The sequence below is a fragment of the Xiphophorus hellerii genome, chromosome 13 (assembly GCF_003331165.1).
Source record: "Xiphophorus hellerii strain 12219 chromosome 13, Xiphophorus_hellerii-4.1, whole genome shotgun sequence".
NCBI lineage: Eukaryota > Metazoa > Chordata > Actinopteri > Cyprinodontiformes > Poeciliidae > Xiphophorus > Xiphophorus hellerii.
Window position 1 is genome coordinate 19,551,848 of NC_045684.1, and position 20,406 is coordinate 19,572,253.

A 20,406-nucleotide genomic window follows, 5' to 3' on the forward strand; every position below is an offset into this window, starting at 1 on the left:
TTAGGTCATCAAATTGGTTGGCTTTTATTTCCAGAAGCCTACCTGCAAACCTTTCCAACCTTTCCATCCGTCTAAATCCTCCCCTTAGAACGACACGTCGACTTTAGTGTTTAAATGTTAATTTAATTTTCATTTTTATTATTCTTGTCACCCAAAAATGTGCATGTTACTAAATCATACCTGCTGGTCGAGGTGTCTCAGTTGTCCCCTGGTCTCCTCTGCTTTTGCTGCTAATTCTGTTGTGCTGATATGCAGCATGCCTGCGTTAAATCAGCGAGTAAGAGAAAAACATTTAGAGTTTCACATTCAGCCCTCAGGTTCCATGAGTACAGATGGAAAGAAGTGAAGGTAAAATTACTTATGGTTTCTGGGAGTGGACAGTTTTCAGATGAAGTATAAAAAATATTTAAAAAAAAACGTGTTCTAGAATAACCTGTGGCTGACGTCGAGGCACTGGTTGGTTCACTGACAGGACAGCCGAGGCCGGTGGAAAAGGAGAACATCTGCGAAGTTTCTGTTCCCTCACTGTCTTCGGTACCATCCACTATCCTACAGAGATACAAAGGAAACCACGGAGTAACATCTAGATTCTGGAGTTGCCCCAAACCTCTCTACCCTGAAAATACATGAAAAATAAGAAGTAGCAATTCTATAATCATTAAACACAATTATCATATTTAGTCCCTCAAATTGAAATTCCTGTTTTGGTCTTTTCCTCTTAAGCCTCTGTGGATCCTAAAAAACGCAATGTGCCAAGGGATAGTTCATACTGGACATGTGTCAATTACAAACCATGGCAATGTTTTGTACTCAAATCAAACCATTGATTTTATTTCTGGATATCCAAGTTCTTCCATACACATGATGGTATATTAAAAATTAAAGAAATTCGAACCTAATGGTTATGTGATGCTAATAGATAATGTATTTGATCTCAAGGTTAACTTTGTTTGATTACAGGTAAACTTTTTCATATGTCAAAAGTGAAAACTGTCCCAGTTGGGGGTCAAAATCTCAATGAATACTCATTAGAATGCAACATATAAATTACAATATGATTAAGTTTGAGCAGCACTCTAAAAATGTATTGCCAAAAACCATCAAAATATTCAGTATGCCATGTTTTCAAGCTTCTGTCTGAAGTTTTCAAAGACAGTAAAAGAAAAATCGACCTTAGCATAGCAACGTCCAGACTCCGACCCCTCAATGTGTTTGAGACACAGTAGTCCCATTAATAATCTTCATTTTGAAGACTGCACCACAATTCTTTCAAGATTTGCTCTCTGGCTAGCGTAACATCAGTGTCCGATGATGAAACCAGTGAAAGCTGAACCCACCTGGGGCTGAGGTTTGAAGGGTCTAGAGCAGTCGGCGTGAATTCCTGAAGGTTTTTCTGAGAGCGACCCAAGCTGCGAGTGACGGTCTTCTGGCGGGGCTGGCACAGAGGAGACTTCCCAACGGTGTCCCTGAGGTCCTCAGGTCGATGGTGCTCCGTCAGAAGAGATACAGACTCGGCGTTGTCGTGCTCGTCCTCGTCCGAGTCGCCCTCGTGTTCCTCCCGGGCCTCGGCTACCGTAGGTTGGCCCTGAACCACGCGCCCGTTCCTTCTAACCCCAGACTGGGACAGAAATGAAACAGCTAATTACCAATCCGTGATGTGTGAACATTTCAAATGAATTACATACCCGAGTAAGAACAAAAACAGAAGCTCTAACTACACCAATTAGTACGTTTCCAGTGAGGGCCATGAGCTATTTTTCACAGGTGATAATACGGTTATCCTAAAGTTAACCGGCAAGACAGGTGGATTGATTTGTCTGTAAAACATCTCAGCTGCTTCCCTGCATATGAAGCATTTCACAGTTCTCTGCCCTGCAGCAGCAAATGACTGGAACAAATATGAGAAGAATTTCTAATTTTCCCTTATCAATTTCCTCATGAAACCATTACACCAGGACAATTTTGCTAATAGTAGGAGTGAGGACGGATTTCTGCTGAGAGTCGCCCTGCAGAGATGTGTTGGAAAGGAAAACTGATCAAGAGTAACATGGAGTATGTTAAAAATATCAGGCATATCTACTGATTTATTCAAACTTTTAGCTTTAGCTTGGGCAGGGTCTTTTAAAAGTATTAAAACCTTTTTAATATTTTAAGATTTTGCTGTGTTACAACCTCCACCATCAATGCATTGGATTCATTTATTATGTAAGAGACCAACGGCTGCATATATTTGTGAAATTGAACAATAACGAAACATTGTTTTCACATTTGTGAACATGAAAAGCGTACAACATAAAATTGTTCCAAGCCTCTCTAGATGAATTCTTTGTAGAAACACATTCTACTGAAATCTCAGTTTCAAGTATTTGTGGTTGGTCCTCCCTTTTACTCCTGCTGCTACTAAACGAAAAATGTCTCGAGTCAAAAAAAGATTTGTTTAAATATATACCAAATGTTTATTGTTATCATTTTGAAAGCTAATGAAATTCAACTAGAATGTATTTAAATTTTCAAAAGTTATAACGAAATGTATCATCTAACTTTTGAAAGGAAAAAAACCATATATATATATATATATATATATATATATATACTGTATATATTGCTACTCCTCTCGAGTTTAATCAAGGCTTAACGCAGTTCTTGGTTTCTACAGCCATTTATTGTGGACACGTCTTACAAAGTCTCCAAAAATACCGTCAGAACTGAAAGCAAAAGGTAACACAAACCCAAATCAGTTCACAATAAATGGAGTATTTACATAAATAAAAGATACAAATAAACAAAACCGTACCTCATTAGTCACATCGACTCCAGAGGAATAAAGTTTCAGCTTCTTGAGCTTGAATGCCCCATGTGGCTCCAAGTGCGCCAGCTAATGCTTCCCCGGGCAACACATGGTCCGTGAACAAAATAAAAGGTCCCCCCACATTTGAATGTACACTTAACCGAACTTAATGAGCATCAACACAAATTTACTAAAACTACCACACATATTAAACTTAATGTTTAATATTAAATACACTTTAACTACTGCCGCCTTAAACCAAACATCAAAACAATAAACCAGATGCAGTTGTCTTGACAGCAGCTACACTCCCACCAAATCACTTGTGATTTCTATTATAAACTTATGAGTGGGTCTATTCTGCTTCTAAGTTCTTCCACCTTAATCTATCCATTGGGTAGCTCTTCTTGCCAGAAAAACTTGGTCCTCTGAACCAATTGGAAGAAACAAGGTCTTTGGCTTTTAATACACGAGACGCATGGTCAGCGGGATTTTCATCTGAAGAAATGTACTTCCACTGTGTTGTTACAGTACTCTCTTTAATGCGTTGGATTCGATTCGCTACAAAAACGTGAAAACGTCTTGCCTCATTGCTGATGTATCCTAACACAACTTGCGAATCCGTCCAAAAGAATTCTTCAGCATTTTTCAGCTCCAATTCTGCTTTAAGCTTGTCACTTATGCGTACCGCGACGACTGCTGCAGACAGCTCCAATCTTGGTACTGCAGTCACTTTTGTAGGTGCTACTCTGGATTTGGCGAATACAAGAGAGCAATGGATTTGTCCTGATTCCCTGATGGCTCTTAGGTAGGTACAGACTCCATATCCTACAACACTTGCATCTGAAAAATAGTGGAGTTCATACTTCTGAACTTCTTTGAAATCCTTAGGAAGGTGACAACGATCGATTTTAGCATCTGCAAGGTTCTTGACATCCGACAGCCAGGACTCCCACCGTGGCTTAAGTTCACTTGAGAGTGGTGCATCCCAATCTGCCTTGTCACGACACATCTGCTGTAATACTTCCTTGCCAAGTAAAACGAAAGGCGCCACAAGTCCAAGTGGATCGAAGATGGAGGCCACAGTCGACAACACTCCTCTTCTGGAAAATGGGTGCTCTTTCACAACCACTTGAAACTGGAAATGATCAGAGGCAACACACCATTTAATGCCTAGAGCTCTGTCTATCTGTTGCTCGCCAAGTGCAAGATCTTGAGATTTTACCTTCTCTGCACAGTCTTCTTTGGGAAGTGAGTTGAGTACTTGTTGACTGTTGGAAACAAACTTGTTAAGTTGTAGTTTCCCAGTGTGACAGAGTTGCTTTGCTTCATTCACCAGATGAATTGCTTCCTTTTCCGAGTGAAAACTGATCAAACCATTGTCCACATAAAAATTTCTTTCAATAAATTTTATTGTCGCTTCACTAAACTGTCCTTGACTTTGTGCTGCAATGTACTTGAGACCAAAGTTTGCGCAGGCTGGTGACGAGACAGGTGGAGCTCCAAACAGGTGGACACGCATGCGGTAGACCGATGGAATGGACTGGAAATCTCCATCGTCCCACCACAGGAAGCGAAAATAGTCTTGATCTTCTATTCTGACTCTGAATTGATGAAACATGCATTTGATGTCGCACATCACTGCTACTTGTCCTTTTCGGAATCTGCACAGGACTCCTACAAGTGTGTTGGTTACCTCTGGTCCTGTCAACAGGTGATCGTTCAAAGAGACTCCTTCATACTTTGCTGAACAATCAAACACCACTCTTATTTTTCCCGGTTTTTGGGGATGGTAAACCCCATGGTGAGGTATGTACCATGCTGGACGTTTATGCAGTTCTTCAGGAGGCACCGTTACTGCATCTCCACACTCTATTGTTTCATTCATAAACTTCACATAGTCACTGTGATATTGTTTGTCCTTTCCGAACCTCTTCTTGAGGCAGTTGAGTCGGTGTTTTGCACAGCTCTTGTTGTTTGGTAGAATTGGTCTATCCTCCTTAAATGGTAAAGGTAGCTCACAATGTCCATCATCTTGAATTTTCACTCCATCCTCCATTATGGAAATGAAGAGTAAATCCTCTTGAGAGAGATGAGAATCTTCCACTTTCCTTTCATTAAAATCAGATTCGAGAACTTTAATCACATCTGATGGCGTGAAAACCTCTTTGACCTGAGTGCGACAAATAAGGTGCACCTCTTTAGATAGCTGATCAGATGGTGGATTAGGTGTCACTTCCTTGACAACTATCCTGTGACTACATCCAATAATGTCTCCATAGTCAACACAATGATCAACACCTCCGACTATTGTCCAGCTGAGATCTGTCCTTTGAGCAAAGGGCTCATTGTCTTTTCCTGACACAACTTCTCTTGGTACCAATGCTTGTGAACAGTTATAACCTATTAACAGAGCAACATCACATTCAATCAGAGGGGCAATCTCTTCAGAAAGGTGCTCCAGGTGAGGCCATGCTCTTGCTGTCTTTGGTGTGGGAATATGGCTTAAATTGGCAGGAATAAACTCTCTAGTATATGTCATAGGAAGAGTGATTCTCTTTGAAGTGTAGAAACCTCTGATTTGTAGTCCTGAGAGGCTTTGACATGGAACAACAGTATCGTTAGATGACAATGTAGAGAGCTTTAACTGTACATCTCTTTTTTCCGTGTCCAGAGCATCTGCCTTTTCTTTGAGAACAAATGTAGTGTCGCTTTGACTATCCAGAAGGGCGTATACTAGCATTTCCTGTTCTGGATTGCTTGCTGTGGATAACCAAACTGGAATCATTGTAGATGTGAGATTGCTCTTATCACCTTGGATCACACGGTTTGAGATTGCTTCACTTAATGTTTCTTTACCTTGTTCTTTGGTTTCTTTGACTTCCCTTTGTTCTTTATCACTGTCTTTATTTCTTCTGAATTCTTTGACTCGTTCTTCATGTAAACATGTTGGGTGTTTTCCCTTACAGGTGTTACAAATACTTCTCTTTTCACATTTCTTAGATTGGTGTCCAAAACTGAGACATCCAAAGCCTAATCCTTCTAATTTCACAAACTTCACTCTTTCAGCTATGGCTTTCTCCAAGAACTTCCGACATGTCTGAATGTTGTGATTTAATCTTTCACAGAAAACACATTTGTTTGTTTCTGTTCTCTCTTCTGTGCTGCTTACAAATGCCTTAGCACTGACACTTCGAGCTTTTAAAGTTTTCACTTTCTCCGAGTCATTTGCTTTGAGAGCATGTAGCGATGTCACTGGGTTACATGCTATTTTAGCTTCTCTTGTGACAAAGTCAACAAAGTTGCTGAAGGTTGGAAATGAACCTGTCTCCTCTTCAATCTGAATGACTTGCCTATTCCATCTTGCTGTAAGCCAATCAGGTAGCTTGTTGAGCATTCTCTGGTTCTCACTGCAATCATTTAAAACCTCGAGACTCTTTATCTGAGACATTGCTGCTTCACAACCTCTGAGAAAATCTGAGAACTCTCTTAGTTCAGCGCAGTCTTTTGTTCCAATTTTCGGCCATGATGAGAGCTCATCTCTGAAGGCTTTAGCGATTATGAATGAACTTCCATATCTTTCCTCCAGAATGTTCCAAGCTGACTGATATGCCGTGTCTGTTCCCAGTAGAAAGTAAGCTTCGATGGCCTTTCTTGCAGGACCACCAACATACTTTTGTAGGTAGTAGATCTTTTCACCCACTGGGATGTTCTTTCTTTCAATCAGCATTTGAAATGAAATTTTCCAATCCTTGTACTTGATTGGATCACCATTGAAAACAGCAGGTTCTGGAACTGGTAATCGGTTAATGTTAATGGACTCTGCCAAAACCTTTGCCAGTACTGCTACTCCATCTTCCTGTGTGGCATTGCTGGTAGGTTGTGCACTTGAAGTATTATCTTGTGCCATAGTAAATGGTTGTGCGCTTGGATTGAGTCTTGAAGGCGTCATCTTAGGCTGAGGCTGATTTACAGGATTTGATGTGATCCTTGATTTTTCCACATCATGCAGAAGATCCGATATTTCTTCATCTGAGTTGAGTTCTTGCTCATAGACTCTCAGTCGTGCTTTGGCAGCATTCATTTGTTTTACAGCTTCTAAACGTTCAAGCTCTCTTTTCCTTCGTTCTAGCATTCTTTGGGCTTCAGCATTCTCTGCTTCTTGTTTTGCAAGCCTTTCTTTGTTTTCAAATTCAAGCTCTTCAAGTTTCTCTCTTTCACACTCCATTTCTTCCATCATCTTTAGAGTGGCTTCCATGGCTGCAAGTTCTGCTGCTGCTTCTTGCCTTTTGACTGACAACTTACTTGAGTCGCTTGAACGTACACTACTTGACCGTGTGGAACTTTGAGAGGTTGTTGAAGTGAACACAGAGCCAGCTTCACTCCAAGCTGATCTTTTTTCTATATCTTTCTCATCTTCCTTTGCACCAGTGTTTCTTTGAACTTGTTTTATAATTTTTTGTGAAACTGCGTCACATGTGTCCACTCTGCGACGAGTGTCTCTATCAGGTGTTTCATAACTTCGCAGCCCTTCGTAGGCTTGCTTCACTTCTCCTGAAAGCATGTTGGATTTGAACGATGTGATCGTGCAAACTTGGTTCATCAGGTGCTTCGAACGCTCTTTTAGCTTGTTTAGCAGCAGTTTTCCATTTGTCATAACTGACCTTGAAACGAGCTTGAAGGCGACTCACCTTTTCTTCATGTAGCGCTTGGCCTTTCTCTGAGTTTTCTCTGCCTTACACTTTTCCTCAAGGCTTCTTCTGGAACAGCTCGACTTATTCTTGCCTTCAAGGGAATTGTATCTGAGACCTTCTCTTCGTGACTCCCCTCTTGCTGCAGCTCCATAGCTTCAGTGTCACAGTCTTTCTGCGTGGCCATGTCCCTGTTCAATTTGTGTATGCACTAAGGGTTTTCTTAAATTTTACTTTAATATATTCCTATATTAAAATGGAATTTCAAGCGTTAACCTTTCAATTGTTTAGAAACTTCAATTATTTTTTCCTTAAATGTAGTGTATCTTCAACTCTCTTTAAATACCACCTTTTCTGCGTTTTAAACTTAAATTATTTCTATCTTCAAGACGAACCTAAATGTGGTACAACACCTTAAACAGAACAATACATCTACTTTCAATTGTTACAGAACACAGGAAAACTATCTTTCATGTGAAGCTAAATTATAACTTGCCTTTAAGGTACCTTAGTTTACTCTTAGATTGTCAAAACACTTGTAACTGACTTAAACAGCTTGGTAACAATTAACGTGCATCAAACAAAAAAAATTCTTAAACTTCAGCTTGGCTTTAGACCACACCTGCTTACCCCCGTGAAGCACTTATAGAGTCCCTTTCAAAGTTAGCAAGGCTAATTCACCTCTTCACATTTAACTTATTTTAATCGTGTTACTTGAGGGCAGATTAACCACGCTGCACTCCAGGACTCTGGCTGCCTCTGGCTCGGGTAATCCGTGCATGCAGTCTTGCCTTCGATGCTAGAGAGCGACGTCACCCCTTAACGAGCTGCTTGTTAACGGCTCCGCAGCTGCAACAGGCTCCGCTCTTCTCCAGCACGAAGCAGGCTGAGTTCTGATTGTTACTCCTCTCGAGTTTAATTAAAGGCTTAACGCAGTTCTTGGTTTCTACAGCCATTTATTGTGGACACGTCTTACAAAGACCCCCCAAAAATGCCGTCAGAACTAAAAGCAAAAGGTAACACAAACCCAAATCAGTTCCCAATAAATGGAGTATTTACATAAATAAAAGATACAAATAAAAAAAAACCGTACCTCATTAGCCGCATTGACTCCAGAGGAATAAAGTTTCAGCTTCTTGAGCTTTGAATGCCCCATGTGGCTCTAAGTGCGCCAGCTAATGCTTCCCCGGGCAACACATGGTCCGTGGACAAAATAAAAGGTCCCCCCACATTTGAATGTACACTTAACCGAACTTAATGAGCATCAACACAAATTTACTAAAACTACCACACATATTAAACTTAATGTTTAATATTAAATACACTTTAACTACTGCCGCCTTAAACCAAACATCAAAACAATAAACCAGATGCAGTTGTCTTGACAGCAGCTACATATATATATATATTGCAGAAAGACAGAGATAACCCAACTAAAAATGTACGACATTTGAAACTATGTTAAAAAGTCTTATAGCACTGGTCGTCTTGTGCTTTAGATATTCTATGCACATATTTCATAAACACATAAAAAAGAAAACAAAACCTTCATATTGCCATTATAATTAAAAGCATTTTTTAAAATTTGGTTTTATGATATCCACAGCGGGGGAGACAAAGATCCACATGTGCCTCTGGAGCTGCAGCTTGCTGTTTTATTGGGAACATAAAGTCCCAATAAAACACATTTTGTGTTCTTAAACTCACAATATGTGGGAAAGTTCAAGCAGTGTGAATAGGTTAGCAGGGAACTGCAAATAATGAGCGGATACCTGAGACTCCTGTGCTGCTGTTGATAGTCTGGTCTTCACCTGGAAGACAGCCAGAGAAGAAACGCTCAATGCAGGGAGGAAACAGCATGTTGGTTTGTGTTCCAGCTTTTCTTTTCCCGGGGAGCAATTTGGCAGCATTCTCTGGTCAGTTCTTTTCCAAACCGAGCAGAGAAGCGTAACAAATAACTGCACAGCTCACGGTGAGACAATGCCGGAAATTTATTCACCACAATATACTGGTGCCGTTATGACATAGCCTAGGAGAACACTGAACAGCGCAGCTCAAACAGCGCTCTATCCCCGGGTGCCTCCACCTATCTTCATTTAGTCAGTACCAAGATTTAGGCTGTCCCTCTGCAGATGAGTTTCACCCAAAAACCCTGCGGCACGCTCCGTCTGTGTGTGTGTGGGCGTGTGCGTGGGTGTGTGTGTGTGCACGATAGCGAGTCCCAGTTGTGTTTGTGCAACAGAGTAAAACACCTGACTGTAATTACAGAAGCAGAGCAGAGCCGGGTATCCCAGCTACTTTTGCCAGCTCTCTCTTACAGCTACCTTAACTAGGACAGTGTCCTAATTTCTGTCCATTAGGCTCAGCTGCAAACTCAAACTGAAATCACCTACACATTTTGTGCCAAAGCCAACTCTAAATGTAAACTCAGTACAGGAAATTGAGAAGCCCACAAGTATTGGTTATGCCTTAATTGATTTTATTTTCAACACTGAGGACAAACACAATCGGGAACTCTTAGGGTATGTTGTGGTTTTACAGACAAGTTGTAAAAGTTGCTATAAAAATGACATTGCATATGATGACTATGTGGCTGAAATGTTATTGATTTTGTTGTGTAACTATCTCTTAATGGATTTCATTGCCCAAATTTACTCTTTTGTTCTTCTGACCCTTCTGTAAATCTCAATAATCCTGTTGTTTCAAGCCATCTAAATGGCAAACGAGTTGAACTTATATTTCACTATTCCAGTCACATTAACCACCCAAAAGCGTTTAACACTAGAGCCACATTCACACTCACAGATCGCCCTACTCACTTTGTAAACCAACACGCGGGTGAAGAACCTACAGTTCATATCAGAACGCCATGCATTGGTTTTGTTTTCAATTATGTCACACAGAAGAGAAAGAATGAGCACAACTTGACATTAAACACACGCGGGATCAAATGTACCTAGAAACAAACGCTAATATTTGGAGAAACGTCCGTTAGTAGACTTCAGAGGAATGTTTTTATTATAGCTATCAACACGGTATTAGTATAATTTCAGCTGGATATCTGAATGTATTTCTTGGCAGAAATTGGTTGGTTGACCCAGATTTTAAGCATTGTCAACAAGTTTTCAACATGATTGAGGTTGGATTCATTCCATAAGCCTTAATGCGAGCCTGCTTAAACAACTGGGATTCATCCTTCATTCCTCCAGTTACTTCATATATATTTGACAAAATGAAGTTAAGAGCTTGATAGAGACAACAAAATATGTGAATTAGGGAAACGTCATGATGCATTGATCCCTTATGCAATCGCCTTCCTAAAATAACGCCCAATGTCATCTTTTTAAGGACATTATTTTAGGAAGGCGACGATATTTCGGTTCAATTTAAGCATACAGTCAGAGCTGTATGTTCAGCTATTCAAATAACAAACTGCAGGTTGGATGGACTCACGTGTGTCTCATGTCCCTCCCGCAGATTGTATGTGAGGTCCTGCTGGATGTCCTGGACAAAGTGGTGAGAGTACTCAGGGTAGAGGTCCAGCACCTCATAGAGCCCTTTCAGGTTGATACACTGCAGGTCACAGTAGGTCAGGGCTTTCACATCTGCGTTGGTTTTTATCACACGGTTGTCTAATGACAGGTTCGCGCCGATCAGGTCACCTTTACCTGTTCAGAGAGAGAGAGACATGGAAAGAGGGCGAGGAATGGGGGCCACTTCAGAATGTTTTCACTCTGATAAAAGGGGTTGAAGATGCAGACTCTCTGGCACTCATGCAAACACTTACGCTTTATACCTTTTGTTTTTATATGTATTTTTAGAGAAATATTTTTGCCTGAAAGAGGTTGGTAATAATGCTGAGCACACTTTTATGTTCAAGATTCAACCGAGCGCCTCATGCCAGCACGAAATATGTTCTTGTTATGATGTGCAGTGATGAGAGGAGTGCACCCAAACGCAGAGCTCAAAGGCGTACGAGTAGCAAAAATAGATTTCAGTGAGTTCACTTAAGTGAAGCAAACCGGAAGATGTTGCTGGAAATGTAAAGAGACGCAAACTCTGTGAGACACGAGGAACTACCAAAGAAGAGAAGGAACCAGACAGAAAATGGAGAGTTAGGGAACAACTGGAAAGTCAGGTAGAAATTTGAAATGTTTTAGTACACAGCAAATGTCCGATTTTTTTTTTTTTTTACGTTTTGAAAATCTAATACATAATTTTCCTTCCTCTTTACAATTATGCTGTTTTTTTTTTGTCCGTTGCTTTCTCTAAAAACAATTGAAGTTTAAAGGTAAAATGTGAAAAGAAATAGGATTTAAACATTCACAAGGCAATGCACAATGAAAGGAGGAGGAAAGTGAAAAACAAAAATTACAAACATTTTTTGTCAAATACTAAAACAATATCCAAAACATAACAAAGTAAACAACCAAACAAAACTATGCAATATGTTATAAAACGTATTATATAAAAACATCTATAAGAATTTGCCAACTAAATCTCCTAGAAAACCTGCATTAGAATGCAGGTCTTTCATTCTATTCGCCAATCAAAATCAGCACCATAGCAACAGATGTAAGCGTTTTCTTTTTTTATTAAATTATTATTATCATTAATAATGATTAACAATGTAACCTGTTAATTAAGTTTTGGTAGATATTTCTAGCCCAGCTGATCAAGAATAAAGAACTTAAAGAACTTTCACTTTGCTAGTTTCAGCAGATACAGATTTAGATGTAAAAACAATTCTAACTAATTCTTACTATCCTCGTATTTGTAAAGTAGACTCATCCACAACACTTTTATGAAATGTAGCAGTTTGGGTGGAGTGGATGTGACAGCTGTTTCTGTACAAATGGACTGAAGGCGAGACCCCTCTCCCCCCCGCCAGCGGTAATGTCCCATAAGAAGTGATAAATGATTCATTAGGGTCATTGTGAACTATGAGGGCTGCTAAATTACAGCAGCGCAGCTGAAGGAGCGAAAGTCGTGACTGTTCTTATTTCAGCCCGCTCTGTCTCTATCCTCCTGTCTGTCAGATCATTTATTGTCATATTACTTCACTCAGTCCTCCTCTCTCTTCCTTCTTTCGTTTCTTTCCCCCATTCTTGATGACGTCCTCCTCGCTTTCCACATATTAGTTTTCCTTCCTTTTCTCCTTCTTTCCCTGTTAAACTTTCCTGTCTTTTTTTGTTTGATTTCTGCACTTTTTTATTCCTCCATTTTGCTTTTGCTTGTTATATATATACAGTACTGTATATATGTATACATACATAGATATTATCTTTTCATCTATAACTTTGCTGCTCTTTTCCTTTCACCTTCATTTCAATTGTAATTTTTTTTTCTGTTTTCTCAACTTTACTCTGTAATTCGTCAGCATCTACCCAAAGTTATTTTCATCTATAATTAATCTGCGTTGTCTTTCTTGTATCCCTTGTCTATGTATAAAAATGATTTCAGCGGTTAATTTGTTATTTACCTCTCAATCAGCCCTTTCGTCCTTCATTTTTTAAAACACTTTTTCTTTCTCTGACAGACCATGCTTTCTGGTGATCCATGATATCCAGCTTCTCCCCTTTCAAGAGTCCTTCTCCTTTCTCCTTCACATCATCAGAACCTCACTTGTTCTCACTCTGTGTCTACTACTGATTTACACATCTGTAACTTCGGGCTTTTGTTTGGACATAAACCGGAGGGGCTGGAGGTTAAAAAGAAACCTATACACAAACTCATCCACAGTAGAACAGGCTGAGACACAAAGAAGCAGCTTTGTCCTTCGGCGAAACACTCTGTGTCACCCCAACCTTCTGCACAGTCAGCAGACAATACTATCTGCCTGTCAACCCCCCCCCCCCCCCCCCCCCCCCCCCCCCACACACACACACCCACCCCCACGCGCACACACATGCCTCCACCCACCCAACCAAATACACACACAGAGACACTACCATGAGACAGTTTGAGGGCCAGCAAACAAAATCCACCTGTGGGATTGCGACAAATATCCAAACAAAAGCACAGTTTCTTCCTGCAGGAGTACCAACATGTAGCTACTGTCAGAAACACACAGAGAGCAACATGACAAATACAAGAATCAACAAGTAAACATAGACAGTGACGGCGGGAGCTTCACATTTAGATTGTATACACACGCTGTTGCCATATTGCTGTGTAGCTCTATTCAAAAGGTCACAGGAGAAAGATGTCACTCAGGACGAGAGGTTGTGCAACAGCAGATGATAGTCGTTCAGCAGAGGGTCTTCTGTTTTTTTGTTGTTGTTTTTTTTTTTTTTTTACAGATTTATCATGCTCACAAAGACAGAGACCTGAACAATGGAGGAAGTGGAAATATAATCGCTCCATGCAGTCCAAAAGAGGCGTGGCCTTCTCTGGTCTATTTATTGAATATCAAAGTGGTTTTAAAAACACTGGATTTTCATTCCATCTGCCAGACTCCTTCCCTGCTCGTTAAATTACCGCCGGGTCTCGTAACTCCTAATTAGATCTGAATATAACCCCCCCCCAATAAACAGTTTTTCTCTTCACACATGAGAACTTAACAGAAATTTAAGTTCCAGGGTTTTAGTGCAGCTTCACTAAAGTGTAGTTTAAAAGTACTTTTTCATCATGTTGAAAAAGAAAGTTAATGAAATTTTCCTTTTTTATGCTTTCATTGATCATAAAGTGGGACTGATTAGTAGTAGATGTGATTTTCTGCCTATAATCTATAAGACTGTTAGATATTTTTTTTTCTATTTTAACTTTTCTGCAAACTTTTTTTTTTTTTCTTCTGAGTTATTGCTTCAGATGACATTAAGTTTATTAATGAGAAACTGAACTAATTTAATTTGGTGAAGCTGCTCGAGTTATGGAGACAATAACTAAAGGTCGTATGTTTTATTTGAAAAGTTCGCTTTTTCTCTGTATTTTTCCCCAGTTTGGGATTTCTTGATGCATTTTTCAGAAGGTTTTGTGTAGAACATCAAAAATTAAAACGCCATTAATCTTATGACCAGATTGCTCGACTGGATATTTGTAGGCCTTCTTGAGACCTTGCTTGGATTTTTGTATTGCTTTGCGCAAAAGTCCTTTGAGCATCTTCTGCAGAAAATATTCATTAAAAACAATGACATGGAGTTAATGTGTTTTTTCCTATGTTTTCTATCAGAACTTGCATATTAACCGCCATTCACTTAGTTGAATTTTGTGTCTAAACACTGAGCTTATCTACAGGATTCAGAGTTTATTATAAACTCAAGTGTTACGATCTTCTTCAATTACACCAAGAGCTTTTTGCTTTTTCTTCCCATTAGCAGTTCCGCTTTAACCTACCCAGGATGGCTAACACCATTCCATCTTTCAGCACTTCCATGGACCCCGAGCAGACGAAGAAGACGGCCTGGAGAGCGTCGCCCTGTCGGAGGAGGTACTCCCCCGGGGTGCAAAAGGAGGTCTTAATGTGCAGCGACAGCGAGCGCAGGCAGCCGCGGCTGGCCGAGGCAAACAATGACAGTTCCAGGATCTCTTTGTTGAGATGCATGGTGATGTCGGATCGCAGCTCATCCGGAAAGTCCTTTAGCAGCTGTGGGGACGATGGGTAGAGTAGGTGGGGAAACGAGAGAGAGGAGGAAAGAAAGTGTGACAGTTGTGAAAACACCATTCTGCAACTCGGTAATTGGATTTTTAGCCTCCGATATTTATTTATTTTTTTCTGGATTCCTAACCTCTGAACACAATTCAAGCAGCTCCTAAACTTCAAAGTGCAGTTGTCTAAGAGCAGCCACAAGATTGCGTCACGTCGACAAACGAGCGATTGTCTCGGCCAAGGACGGAAATCTGTCGTGGATTCCGTCGGTGAGTCATCAGAGCCGAGCTTACTTTAATCAACAGGCCCATCTATAATTCATCTGTCTGGGATTCATCAGCGTCCCTCCGTCTAACCCTCTGCTCGGGATTCTGACAGCTGTCTCGCAGGCCCGCGCAGCCTGGAGAGGCGAGTTACTATCAGACGACTGACAGGTTTCCCTGGGCCTGTCGGGAGAATGTGTTATTTACTGCTTGTGTGGTGAAATGCCACAACTCGCTAATCTTCATGCTTGTCTTTTGCTCGACAAGAAAGATGAAAAAACATGAAACAAAAACACTCGAGTTTGTTCAAGGAAAATGTAACACAAACCAGAGCCGGGTTGTGAGTGGAACCTGTCACACGTCAACCAGGATGACTCAAGTTAGTTTGTTATTACTGTGTAAAATGTGGCAATAAGAGGAAAGCAGCTGGAAAAAAAATAAATAAAAATCAAGAATGCTGCAACATGTTCCTTGCTCTGTAGAAGTATCGATCACATTATCAGCTTTTGGATTAGCTTTAATGCGGCATCTGTGTGAGAACCGTGTGAATTAACTAATAAAATATTGATACTAATTTGCTATGCAGCCTGTATCTAGAAATAAGCCTGGAGATTTTTGAACAGTGAAGGTTTTCACTTTAAATTCATAAGTTTACAAAAAAATGCCTCACTACAGTTGATTGATTCTAACTTTTATGGCCAAAAACGTAAGCAGAGAGCCCCTAATAGTCAGTTTAACTTTTTTTTTTCTTACAATTCTTTCTCCAAGTCAGCGCAAAAGTTTGTTTTTCCCATTACCATAAAAATAACCTTCAGACAGTTTTTTCTACCATTCTTTCAGGGTATACAAATTATTATTTTTGTTTTTAGAAGAAATAAATAGAAAAAGATTCAGCTCAATTCAGCTCTGAAAGTGAGGGAGAAACACTTTTTCAGAAAATTTATTTAGAACATGATGCAGTTGTTACTAAATTCAGCTTTCTGCAGATGACTTTTGGTACGCCAGCAGTCAGCTAAAGCTACATAGAGGCCAGAAAGGACTTCTACAAATACAAAATATTAGAAAAAAAATTGCCTCTCATTTGCCTTTAAGGCTGAACAAAATTTAATTGCTGTGTTTGCTTCTTTCAGAAATTGAAAAAAAGAAGAACTGTGGAACGTAAGAAAGACTTTGACAATGATAAAAAAAGAAACTAATTAGAATTCAACAGACATTCAGCTATCTATGTAAAAATAGATAATGAAAAAGTCAAACTTTGCTATTAAAACTTACCAACAGACAGGATGGGGACAAAAGACTTCTCTCTTGTATTTAAGTGTTTGACTTTTTGACTTACTTTGAGAAAGAAGGCCTGGGTTTTTATTCACAACTTAAATCAGTAATGTCTGAATCAGCTCAGTCTAAAAGTTCACGTTAGTGCCTCTTGTGGCAGAAAGCAGTATTACAAAAGCAGACCCACTTCATTCACCTTTGCTCATGTAGGTTAATCATACTTCCATCAACGATACTCAGATTATTAACATGGAAAAAGGCTGTAATTCAAAATCTTGATAAAATATCATGTCTATCTCAATTAAATTTAAGATTTTATCTCTTTCTGCTATTTATCTTCATAATTCATGGAAAAAAGTTTATCTAAAATTAAATGTACATTTTTATTTTTAAAAATGGGTTCTTTTGGAAGTTAAAAAAAGTATTTCAATAACTCAGAAACACGTAAACACAAGAGAAAAGCACAACTGATCAGATTTTGAACATCACCAGATTTCTTTCTGGGGTTAATTTTAAGGTACAATAATGTTACAAACAAAGTTTCTAAAGAAAAAGTTTCTGCCTCAGAAAAATGTTCACTTTCCTCTGTGATAACTTTTAAGGTTATGAGAAATGGAAGTTGAGTCACTCTGAAACTGCGCAAAAATTGAATTTTAACTGACCTTCAGGATTTCTCTACTTAAGTATCAGATTACTGAATACAGACAGCAAAAGAACATAAATCTTTTATACGTTCTCCAAACTTTGTCCTCACAATGAACCCCTAAAAGTTTGGGATCACTTTGCAGCTGACTTGAGTTTTTGTGGAGGTCTCCTGACCGTATTTTAACTCATGGGTGACTCATATAGACCATGTACAGATCAGGCGAATGACTCAGCTACTGCAGAATATTCAGAAAATTTCTGGGTCTTGAGAAAATTGTTCAACTATTTTTGGTCTCTGTAAAAAGAAGTTTCAAGTTAACAAGGTGGAATGCTCAAATCCTTCCCTAGTATGCAAGAAAACTATGGGAAGCTGTAAAAAAAACCCAACAGTTTTCCACAACGTTGCTTTGATTTTGCACTATATAATGCTTACTCATGCTAAACCACACAAATAAAAGAAACGGTTCCAGTCCTATACCTCATTGCAGTCGATTCCGTTATTGACCGACCAGGTTGTCTGGAAGTACTCGAGCATTCGCTGCTTGAGGCTCTGTGGCAGATGATGGACGCGAATGAAATCCTTCAGGTCTTTGGTCCTGGTGTGGTACTGAGACCAGCGGGAGTACATCCTCTGGATAATGGCTGTCACATTGCCAAAGACCAAGGCATGCATCAGTGCTGCGGGTAAAAGGAGGGAGAAAAAAAGAGGATGATGGAAAGTTAGACAGGAAGCAGATGATGGAGAACAACAACGACTGGAACATCAGGAAAGTGACATTCGAACAGGAAAACAAAACAACAAAAGAAATCCAAATCCTATTATAAACACATAAAAAATATTTTTCTTGCATTTCCAGACATACGTCAATTACACTGTTTGCTACTGGTTCCAGGACTTCTTTAAATTGGGATGCTATGTGTTGCTTTATGACAGCCTACTTCATGTAGTCAGAGAAGTTGTGAAGTCCTCGAATAAATGAAGCGAACATTTCAAAACAGCTTTTGAAATTTATCCGGGTTACGCTTCTCTTTTGCAAACATCACTTGACGATCTAAAAGATTGAAGTAAACGGGAACAAAAGAAAAAATCCGTTCACTGTACTTTAGATGCGCAGCAGGAGCAACAGAACATAAATCGGCTGCTTGTAACCCTACATGTTTCACGTGTTTAACTTGATTTTTATACGGTGAAATCAAATGAGAGAAAAACCAAATATTAAATTCACATTTATATCTCACGTGCTGGAAGCTCGATGTCGGCGCAGCACGGAGCTTATTTGATTGCACGGACTAACGCTGCCCTTTCTACACCCACAGGTGATCCGTTCTCCTGATCTCATCGAGTTTCGAGCTGCAGCACAGCTGTGTCACCAAAGGCCGGACATTAGGGAGTCATCGGTCTAGCTAGGTCAGTTTTCTTACAAAGTGAAGCTACACTGATATATCGAAGTGGTCACCTCAATAAGATACTATTTAAATTCTATAAAAGCTACGGAAAAAGGGGCTTTTATTGTCTCGGTTTGCATCAGAAAAAATAAAAGTCCCTGTCAAACATTTTCAGCTATCACTCAATTAACTTTATGTAGCTTCCATTTAAACTTTAAGATATAAAATGTTATTCCTCAGGATAGTTATTTTTAATATTCTAAACTGCACCCTAAAACATAATTCAAACACCATAGTAATTCATTTGCATAACTCATCTAAGTTCATTGAGGTTATGCTCCACAATAAATATGAGCAGGTGCTTCGGATTAGTTTTCACTCCATGTCTCCCCGCTGGGAATGGGATGTATGTGAACAAACATGGGGATATGTTGCGTGTGTGTGTGTGTGTGTGTGTAGGGGTGCAGGGGTGTGTGTGTGTGTGTGTGTGTGGCTTCTCCTGCTACTGCCCTCCGGCAACCGGGGACATTTAGCATTTAGCTGAAACAGAGAGGAGAGAGTATCCACCGGGAAAACCTTGCAAAAGTGACTGCCAAAAAAAAAAAAAACCCAAGCTTACTCTGTCTGGTTTAAACTAGTTCTGTCCCCTCTGCAAAGTTCTGCATTAAGAAAGCCGTATAATGGAGCACAAAACCAAAAAAAAAAAAGGAAAAGGAAATCCAATTACATGCTTCTGAAATTTTAACTAAGACAAGATGAATTAGTGTTATTAACTTGGTTTTACCCATTACTCTTCACAATGAAGTCTCATTTTAAAATGAACTTTGAAGGAGTCATTTTCAAAAGACATGCGTCTTCGCGCACAGACCCATACAAAAGTATTTACACCCTTAGGACTTTTTCACGTTTTGTTACAGTCAACAGACCCAAACCACTCATGGCAGCTTTGGTTGGATGTTCATGTTTGTTTTCCTGCTGGAAGCTAAACCTCCACCCCAGTCAGAGGTTCTCCCTATGAAAAGCACTCACCGCTTTGGATGCTTTAAGCTTTTATTGCTTTTATCAATTAATCACAATCAATAAAATTTGGCTATTTTGACAGAATCTCTTTTTTTTTTTTTTTTTTACAAATAAACCTGTTTGTTTTCAGTTTGTGATTGCAGCCCTGGGTGCATCTAAACACTGACAGGTTGGGTGTGAATATTTATGCCATAATGTACTTTATGTTACATACTGTTTAATTGCCATTATCTTATAGAAATCAGTTGTCACTTTAACATCAAACAGGGTTTGTTTATATGTTTTGCCAAAAAAAACCAACAAATTTTGTTGATCATAATCAACTTGTAAAAGCAATAAAAATAGTAAAACATTCAAGGAAGGGAAAACTTTCTACAGTCAATGTAGCTCCGTTCATCTTCCCACTGACTCTGCCTAGCTTCCCTAGATTGAACATGTTTGTTGGGTCTTTTTAATTAACATAATATATATTTTTTTTAATGAAACTTCAATGACTTTCTTCCAACAATGGCTTTCTTCTAGGCACTCTTCCATAAAGGGCAGTGTTCAAAAGCTGTGGCATTTAATTTAGTCTTTCAGACATAAATGGCACCCAAAAGTTTCATAATGTTTTATAGCTTAAAACAGTTTTAAACTTCTCCACAACTTTATCCCCGAGCTGTCTGCTGTGTTCCTTGGTCTTCATTATGAGTTTCCTCTAATGTTCTCGAAAAAAAACCTCGGAGGCTTTCACATCACAGATTATGTTACACT

At 39.4% G+C, this 20,406-nt stretch overlaps 1 protein-coding gene across 1 annotated transcript in view; it reads right to left on the bottom strand.

The window, feature by feature from the left end:
• kcnh8 (potassium voltage-gated channel, subfamily H (eag-related), member 8) overlaps nucleotides 1-20,406 on the bottom strand; it is a 61,387-nt gene that overhangs the window by 6,347 nt on the left and 34,634 nt on the right. The window contains exons 9-15 of the mRNA XM_032581856.1: nucleotides 17,726-17,925; nucleotides 14,815-15,064; nucleotides 10,933-11,147; nucleotides 9,252-9,290; nucleotides 1,338-1,618; nucleotides 434-549; nucleotides 181-260 (exon numbers count right to left, since the gene is read on the bottom strand). Coding sequence (XP_032437747.1) covers nucleotides 181-260; nucleotides 434-549; nucleotides 1,338-1,618; nucleotides 9,252-9,290; nucleotides 10,933-11,147; nucleotides 14,815-15,064; nucleotides 17,726-17,925 — 1,181 coding nt within the window. The remainder of the gene's footprint in view (nucleotides 1-180; nucleotides 261-433; nucleotides 550-1,337; nucleotides 1,619-9,251; nucleotides 9,291-10,932; nucleotides 11,148-14,814; nucleotides 15,065-17,725; nucleotides 17,926-20,406) is intronic.